At 41.0% G+C, this 9,416-nt stretch overlaps 1 protein-coding gene across 1 annotated transcript; it reads left to right on the forward strand.

Moving 5' to 3' along the window:
- Positions 1 to 2,124: 2,124 nt before the first annotated feature.
- LOC149231957 (uncharacterized) lies at positions 2,125 to 7,660 on the forward strand. Its single transcript, XM_089381798.1, has 6 exons — positions 2,125 to 2,347; positions 2,567 to 3,148; positions 3,442 to 4,184; positions 4,479 to 5,101; positions 5,185 to 7,197; positions 7,315 to 7,660. Exons 1-6 carry the CDS (start codon positions 2,125 to 2,127, stop codon positions 7,658 to 7,660), a joined length of 4,530 nt encoding a protein of 1,509 aa, XP_089237924.1.
- The last annotated feature ends 1,756 nt before the right edge of the window (positions 7,661 to 9,416 follow it).

A 9,416-nucleotide genomic window follows, 5' to 3' on the forward strand; every position in this document is an offset into this window, starting at 1 on the left:
GGGAGTTCAATTTGGGGAGGTTTCCTAACTTTGTGGCAGCAAGTTACAACAGTTCTACTTACATCTAGTGAGTTACAATATTGGAGGAGGTCCAATCCCGAAGGGGTCGAATTTAGAAGTTCAAAACCAAAGCAAACCCATTCTGGGTTTTGAACAAGGATCACAGCCCTAAATTTACAGAACTTTCTGAGCAATTTTGAGGGGCCAAATCAAGGGACCAAGTCAGTGAACAGTGTAGAAAAACTAGGCCAATCCCCAAGAGGTCGAATTTGGCAAGTCAAAACCAGGGAAGACCCTTTTTGGGTTTTTTCTGGGTTTTTGGAGAGGAGCACATCCCCAAAGTTGCAGAAATGTTTGGGTTGTTTTGAGGGGGTTAATCAAAGTTTGAAGTCAGTCGACATTGTAGTTTTGAGGGGACAACACAATTTTCTAGGGGCAACAAATTCACAGCATCTAGGCACTTTATATTGATCACCTGAGGCTTGTAGCTTGCCTTGTGCAAGCCCAAGTGCACCTCATCCAACTTTTAGTGTACTCTAGTTCATTTAGTAGTGAACAATACACTGGTTTGGGCATTGATAAGAAATTTTTGTTCATATGTTCCTTACTGAAATAAATTTTATTGTGAATATTATTACTTGCCTTTGTTATCACTGCAAATCTTCCTTTAAAAATACAACAGTTGAAATTATTATATATATATATATATATATATAAACACACACGAGAACTTTACCATATAGATTGTGGTTTGGTTCATTGAACGAACCCCATAATTGCTCTCAAGATGGTTTACAAGGAAATTATAGTTTTATATGTACAAGCATTCCACATATCAACCATAACATGGACCTTCCACTTGTATTTGTGTGGAGTTGGTGTGTCAATATTGTGGCACCCCAATGTGGTGGGTTGTGATACATTACATATATGTGATGTGGTGTACATATATAATCCATTAATATTTCCCTATACCGTGGATCATATAAATATAAATATTTGATGAATGGAACATAGAAATGTGTCATTCTGGTATGCATGCTCACAAAAATCACTTAGATCTAGAGAAACTGCCACATGTTTTAGATATGATCGGTTCATAATTCATTTAACTCGAGTATGTTATGGTATAAAGTTAACTTCACACATGTTGGCACTGTCGTGGTTTTGTCAAAGCAAGGATGAGTGCTTTTATAATGCGAGATTCGGTGAAATGCATAGCATGAGCTTCGATATTCCCTTAAGAGATTATTCATTTCGAGTGACACATGTGGCAGCAAGCATCAACACAAATCAAAAACATGTTATTGACTTTCCACATGTCAACCTACTTGTTTTGTTATTTGAATCTAGTTACTTTGTCATGCTCATTTCCTTGTCATTTTCATCGGCGTCTTCTTGTCCTTATGCTCTCCGTTTATTGTCATAAAATGCAACTTTGTTACCATGTGCTCCCGGTTTACTAAAATACAATTGCACATAACACATCAGGATTGGGTCGGTTGTTTGGTTCAATTTGTTGTAGATAGCGGGGTAGAGATAATCAAGCACGCAACATCAAAAAGTTTGTTAGCCTTCACAAGTTTTTATCCATTTAACATGCTTATCATGTTAATATTAAGGATTTAGCATGCTAAATAGCAAGTATTAATGAATGTGTTGATATTTTTTTATTGTTTTCGCTGAAAATGTCAAATATTATTTATACGTGACAAAACATTTTTTATTATAAAATATGATTTTTTTTTATTATATTCGTTGTAGGTAATACATATTGTGTTTAATTTTTTCTTCACTAATTATTAATTTGTTTTGACAAAAAAAAATTGAACATTTTTCCATAATTTAACAATAAAAATTGAATTTTATTATTTTTAATAATGTTTTAGTATATTTATTTCAAATTTAATTGGTTAACTTCCTATTTTACAATGATTACATGTGTAACATCAAATATTTAATTAATTATACACCACATCTTTAATTGTATATATATAATGTATTTATTATTATTAAATAAACAATCTCTTCGTTAGTAAAAAGTTGAAATATTCTGAACAGATGCGCGCGCTCTGATCTGCGATCCGTCTAGGTCAGCGATCGCTGCCAAGACTGCCCGCCGCCATGGCTGCACCAGGGGGTGCGGAGCCCTCTCCCACCCCTCCATCATCATCAACAGAAGCCTTCCGAAGCCTGCTATCGCAGAAGGGGAAAAAACAACCTCATCCCGAAGTCCCGAAGTTTATCAAAAAGCTTGATGAAATCCCAGAAATCGCTTTGCCGGAAGATCAACTGATCAAAATCGCCCTTGCCTTGGCTGACAGATGTTTAGTGGGGCAATTTATGGGTTGTTGGCCAACAACAAAATCGACTGATGAATGGGTTTAACGAAACTGGAGGCCCCTGCTGCCCAACAATGTGATCTGCTACGTGGTCGGAAGAGGTTTTTTCATCTTCGAATTCACTACCAAGGAAGACTGAGATCTGGTGTTTAGAAACGGCCCATATTTCATCGGAAACCAAGGTCTCTTTCTGAATAAATGGACCCCCGACTTTGACCCTTCAGTCGATGTCCCAAAGGAGGTCCCTGTTTGGGTTCGGCTACCCAACCTGCCAATACACTGCTGGAGCTATCAATCCCTGCAAAAGATAGGAAACAGACTGGGCAGATTCATCGATAAAGCTGATAACAAGGGCCAATACACCTGCGCCAGAATCTGCGTGGAAGTTGACTTGGAAGCTGGGCTGCCGGAAGCCATCAAACTTACAGTTGGAGATTGGCACCACTTCCAGAAGCTGGACTATGAGCAACTACCTTTTAAGTGCAGAATCTGCCATGAGCACGGTCACTTTCAACGAAACTGCCCCAAAGCACCATCAGGGGACAAAGTGGAAGAAGAAGGATGGAAGGAAATAAAAAAGGGTAAGGTAGTCTCAAAGCCAAACGAGCAGAAGAAAACAGGACCAAAGGGGAATCCCCAGACCAATGACAAGACCAAACCAGTCTCAAATGAAGGCCCCTCCTCAGGGGAAAAGGTGGATGCCTCAGAGAACCATGAAGAAACTGAAGATCAGTCGAAGAAAGGGAAAGAAACCGAAGAAGAAACAAATGTCCCCCTAACAGAGGTAGATCAAGGGGGAAACACAGGCAATGACAAGCACATTACTCTTGCATCTGACTCAGGGGAAGAATTAGAAGAAAGAGACTCTGAATCAGACAGCTCACAAATTTCTCCTATCAAATCGACCAAGGGCTGGAAATCCAAGAAGAAACAGAGAGGGGAGAAAACTTATCTGGATGTTCTCCAAGGCTCCCAGAAAACTCTCAAAGGAATGATGAACACCAGATCCGGGTGCAAGCATAACAAGGCTTCAAAAGGAGCCACTCCCTCCCAACCCAGTAAATAATGAAATACGTCTCCTGGAATTGCAGAGGATTAGGTAGCAAGCTGAAAGAAGATGCCCTGAAAGACATTGTGAGGTTGCATTTGCTTGAAATCCTTCTTATCCAGGAGACAAAGCTGGAGGACACTCTCCTCCATTCCAGCAAAACATTCTGGCGCAAAGGCCCTAGTAGAGCTGTCAGTGCTAGAGGCACCTCTGGTGGGATTGCCTCCTTCTGGGACAGCTTCAAATATGACTTGATTCAAGAAGAAAGTTGCCAGCACTGGATTTTCACTCAGCTCCTCCATAAAGACTTTGGTCAACAAGTAAGTATGTTCAACCTTTATGCTCCGGTCTCTCAAGCGGAGAAATTTTTTTTTTGGGACTCGCTCCAGTCTTTTCTTTTATTGCACAATCCAGAAAACATCATTATTGCAGGGGATCTGAATGTTACTCTAGCCGCTGAAGAGAAAAAAGGTGGTTCTTCTATAAGGGATCCTGCTAGAGAATGGGTAGAAGATATAATGATTGGCTGGGATTTGGAGGACATCAAACCATCAGCTGGGAAATACACTAGGTCTAACAAAAGATTAGGTCCCAACCATATAGCTGCTCGTTTGGACAGATTCCTCGTCCAAGCCTCCTTTCTTACTAGTGGTCTAATGGCCTCATCCAAAATTCTTCCTAACTGTACCTCCGTTCATAAACCCATTAGTCTTGAGCTCTCCATGGATGGTTTTCTTGGCTCCATTCCCTTTAGATTTAGCCCTTTGTGGATTCAGCAAGAGGGTTTCAATGAGGTGGTTTCTGAAGTCTGGAACCGGAAAATCCTGGGATCCCCTTTCTTTGTGTGGGAAGAAAAGTTGCGGGCTCTTAAGAGAAGGCTCAAGGAGTGGGCTAAAGCCCTGAAAACACCAGCTGCCAAGAGAAAAGAGTCTTTAGAAAACCTTGCTGCCCTCCAATCATCAATGGAGGATTCTGCTATTACCCAAAGTCTGCTCCAAAAAGAAGTTGAGTTGCAAAAAGCCCTCCATAAAGCTAGTAGGGATGAAGAGGAGTATTGGAGACAAAAATCCAGAAACTTATGGTTACAGGCCGGCGACAAAAATACTAGTTTTTTCCACAAGCATGCCGAAGCTCGCAAGCAATTCAAAAATGTTTCAGAAATCCGCTCCCAAGATGCAGTGGTTAAAGATTTTGAAGGCATCAAGAGAGCAGCCTTCTCTTTTTTCAAAGATCTTTATTCAGCGCCTGATGACCCACCTATAGATCCTCAAGCCTATCCGTATAATCTAATCCCCTCCTGTGTGCAAGACTCTGTCAATAATATGCTGACTGCTCCGATCAGCATGGATGAGCTCAAGAAAGCCTTGGATTGCATGGAACCGGATAAGGCGCCAGGGCCTGATGGGTTCACTGCTAGGTTCCTTCAGTCTTGCTGGTCAACTATCAATAAAGACCTCCTGAGAATGGTTAGGAAGTCCCAATATTGCGCAAAGATAGGAGGCAGTACCAATTCAGCCTTCCTTGCATTGCTACCGAAAGAGAAAGGAGCTTCAGATTTCAGTAGATTTCATCCCATTTCGCTGTGTAATACTAGCTATAAATTGATTACCAAAATAATATCCATTCGTCTCAAGAATATTCTGTCGGACATCATACCGGAGAATCAAGGAGGCTTCATCAAAGGGAGAAAGATACTGGATATATTGTGCTGGTTCTAGAGGTAGTTCACTCAAGTGGCCAGAGAAAAGAGAAAGGAATGGTAATAAAACTCGATTTGGCAAATGCCTTTGACAGGGTGAGGCATGACTTCCTGTTTGTTGTTATGACGAAAATGGGCTTCTCAATAACCTTCATAAATTGGGTGAAAGCCTGCATTGCCTCTCCTTGGATTGCACCGTTGGTAAATGGCCGTTCTACTGAATTTTTTAAAGCATCCAGGGGATTAAGACAAGGTTGTCCGCTGTCCCCTCTTCTCTATGCTATTCAAGCCTCAGTGCTTAGTTTCCAGCTAGACTTTTGTCAGCAAGTCCAAACTCTGCCAGGCCTCAGAATGGTGCACAATGTCAAAGACATAAACCATGCCCAATTTGCCGACGATACTCTGCTCCTAGGTGGAGCGAGCATTAATTCAGCCAGATCTTTTAAAAAGGAACTGGACATTTATCAGGAGGCCTCCGGCAGTAAGATAAACTATTCAAAAAGCACAATCTATGGCTGGAACTGCTCGGTCAAAGATCTGGCTGACATAGCTAGGCTCCTTGAGATGAAAGTCTGTCAGACCTGGGAGTCATTCAAATATCTTGGGATCCCAATCTTCAAATCCACTCCTAAAGTTACCCACTGGATGCCCCTCTTAGACAAGCTTAAGCTAAGAATACAAGCCTGGGGAACCTCCTGGCTGAACACTGCTAGGAAATTAATTCTTATAAAATCTGTTCTAATAAGCATGCCTCTTTTTCAGCATTCCATTCTCCTTGCCCCCAAAACCTTTCTCAGTAAAATGGATGGTATGCTGAGGAGATTCCTTTGGGAAGGGGGGAAAAATAATGAAAGAAGACTTCATTTAGTCAATTGGGATACCATTAAGAGGCCAATCCTGGAAGGAGGTCTGCAAATGAGAGATTTGGCTGCACAAAATCTCGCTCTAGGCTCTAAAATCCTGTGGAATATTGTGGCTGGGAAAATAAGCTGGAGCAAGAAAGTCCTGTGGAAGAAATATTTTCAAGGTCAGCGTTTGAGATGTTTGGACCATCTGCCAAAAACCACCAAAGGTTCCCCAATTTTCAAGCTTTGTATCGCTGCTCTGGAGCATTTCAGTCCCAATCTCTACTGGATCCCAGGTAATGGGAAAAAAATTAGAATTTGGGAAGATCAGATTCTAGAAGACCAGCCTCTGCACCATATAGAAGGCCTTGCAAATATTAAATTATGGCTACAATCCAACAATATGGAAACCCTTTGGGACATATCCACCTGGACGGAGGACGTTGGTAGACGGTGGGACAGCTGGAATCTGGGAGAGGTTCCACATCGTTTGCAATATGAGGCTTCATTACTATTAGACAAACTCCAAGGAAAATCTCCCATGTCAGCAACAGCCAAGGACAAAAGAGGGTGGGGCTCCCATTCTGGTTCTTTCTCGGTTGCTGAAGGTTACAAAAGTTTGATTGCTGTTCCTAATGTCCCTCCTGACCCAATGCAATGGAAATTCATTTGGGGCTTCCCTTCGCTCCCAAAAATAGACTTCTTCTGCTGGACGCTAGCTCACAACAGTATTCTCACAGGAGATAACCTGAGAAAACGTGGAATGGAAGGGCCATCCAGATGCCCTTTATGTATGTCAGAGGAAGAAACAGCTGATCACCTGTTGTTGCTGTGCCCTTTTGCCAAAGCAGTTTGGAAGGGGGTTCTGAGATCAAGGGCTGACAAGGTTGAGCTGCCAAGAAATATGCCAAACCTGTTTCACGAGTGGGCCAAGCTATCATCGTTCTGCCTCAATAAAAAAAACCTGCTTAAGACTGCATGGATGTGGATCCCTAAATTCACCTGCTGGAAGTTATGGTTGGAAAGGAATAACAGATTATTCAGAGGAGAAACCTGCACTTCAAACAATATTATATCCAAAATTAAAGCTATTCTGGGAGAGACTTTGGATGCTATGCCGGCCTTAAGGAATGAAGCGATTCTGGACAGTGAGGAGGAGCTTTGGCTGAAAGATATTGTTCCAAATAATCAAACCAATCCAATTTCTTCGGCCTCTTGCCAAGCTATATGGGAAATACGCCTGGAAGAACAAGAGTTTCTAAAGTAGTGTTCTGCTCTGGATGACCACTGTCTATTCCTCGACGGGGTCTCTAAAGGCAACCCTAGAGCTGCGGGTGGGGGTGGAATTCTGTTGAATCCTGATGGCACTACATTGCTCAGGTATCATTGGGGTCTGGGATTCGAATCAAACAATAGAGCTGAGGCTCTGGCTTTGTGGCAGGGGCTGTCTCTGGCTCTTAATCGGAACATTCAGTCTCTGACGGTCTTCGGAGACTCTAGGCTTATCATTCAAGCGATGAACTCACTCTCGAATCCTTTGCAGATCCATTTAGTCCTCATTCTCAAGAAAATTAGATCCATGTTGACCAAGTTTCAGAAAATTTCCTTCTATCATATACTAAGGAAACTGAATTCACAAGCCGATTTGGAAGCCAATCTTAGCTCAGCCCGCAGCCAAAGAACCCTTTCAGTCAAATCTGAAGAATCTCTCTGCATCATCCCTTAATCTTCTTAACACCTTCACTCTCAGGAAATCTGTTCACTCTGATGCAATGGGGATCTGCTCATGAACTAGTAACATTGGCTCTACAACAGGCTATTCCTGAACTAGTTCCCTGAGTGACTGTTTCTAACTCAGTTTCCCTCACTAGCACCAGGCTCCATGGGTAGGCAATCAACTCAGAAAAGATTGATGCTCTGGAAGCTCAGTCCATAGCAGTAGCACTGTAAGCTCTGTCCTCAGCAGAAGCATACGCCAGAGGATGAATTACTGAAGATAAGCAGACAACAATCCAAGCTGGTCTATTTACAGGAAGGGTTCATCATGAAAAAAAGGAGGGAAATATTGGGCAGTAACTGATAAGTTTTCCAGACATGACCACCCCCAAACTAAAAGATGTTCTTTCCTGTGACGACTTGGATATTGTGAGTTTGAATGAAAGGATGTATCAGCATTTCCATGTTACAGTAGTGGAGTTTGATGAATTAATTCTCGGTTCTCTCCTGATGACGAGCGGCTGTATTCTGTTCTGTGGCGCAAATACAATCAACAAAACTGTAGGAGGTAACGTTCAGAATCTTATTTGTAGCTGAGATCAATGCTTTGGGTTTGAGCTCCAAGGAATTGCAGTAGCCGTAGCCCAATTTCGTAACTCCAAACAACGGCGCAGAATTTCTTAAGCCCATTCCTTTAGTTCATTCAGAAGGCGGTGGTATTTCATTTGACTGTGGATTTAGTGGAAGGACGAGGAGCAAGCATTGGTCCTAAACGATTGACAGAGCAACAAAATGGACAGAGCAAACTCTACCCCGGCAAATTGATGGTATCTCTGACTTTAAAAGGCGGTCCAGACAAGTCCAGCAGTTCATAGAACCTTCAAGCAGGGATTCTGCGAAACAACTTCTCCAAAGGGCGGTCCAGTTTCAAAGCATCTCCATGGACCTGCTGTAACAAAGAGCAAACCCTCTCTGTGTAATAAGAAAGCCTGAGTGATAAGAAATATTGGGGAACAAATGAATTCTGTGTAACAAGTACGCGGCAGCTGTTTTGCCGCCTTTCAAAGCAATTAACGGTTAAAGTAAAAAAAAAAAAAGGTTGAAATATTCTTTTCATTTTGCAACGGTACTATAGTTATTAACAAGCTAATGAATTCATTTGCATTATCATGAATGTTTAAAACGTGTAATGAATTCATTTGCATTATCATGAATGTTTTAAAACATGTAGCATCATCACACTGCACAAGCCAGGGCAGTTTTATTTTCATGAATGTTTTAAAATGGTGTACAATCATCTACTGAGTACAAAAGTTATTTTAAGAATAGAAGGTTGATGTATTATGACTATTTTTTTTTTTTTTTTTTCTTTAGTAGATTTAAAATTGAAAAAGGCACAAGGCAATCAATGTTTTTTTGACAATATGAGAATGTCTTTAATTTAGTTGTTGAGCACTATCGTTTAAAGCACACTTACACTTATTATTAGACATTTCATGCTTTCTTTTCCTACATTAATTCCTCGGTTTTGTGGCTAAGCGTAAGAGTCAGGACAGACCAACTTTATTGGCTATTTGATTTCAGTAGATTTTGTAGACTGCGTGGATGCTTTCCCAAAAAAGAAGAAGGAAGATTTGTTATTTTATGTAATGAAATGAGTCTTTTATTGCAACTGATATTATATATAATATCTAATACAAAATTCTGATTCAAAATATAGTTTAACTTGATATAAAAAAAGCTAATAATTATTGATTTCATCTTAA

Source organism: Pinus tabuliformis, chromosome J, assembly GCF_031772625.1.
Source record: "Pinus tabuliformis cultivar Carrire ecotype Pingquan chromosome J, CPIR1, whole genome shotgun sequence".
Classification (NCBI taxonomy): Eukaryota; Viridiplantae; Streptophyta; class Pinopsida; order Pinales; family Pinaceae; genus Pinus; species Pinus tabuliformis.

Bases quoted from the DNA above. Each gene is read 5' to 3' on its own strand.
- LOC149231957 (XM_089381798.1), top strand. From the start codon at position 2,125: ATGGCTGCACCAGGGGGTGCGGAGCCCTCTCCCACCCCTCCATCATCA. The intron at 3,149-3,441 runs GCAATGACAAGC...GCAGAGGATTAG, and splicing joins AGATCAAGGGGGAAACACAG to GTAGCAAGCTGAAAGAAGAT. The intron at 4,185-4,478 runs GTGGTTTCTGAA...TTATGGTTACAG, and splicing joins AGCAAGAGGGTTTCAATGAG to GCCGGCGACAAAAATACTAG.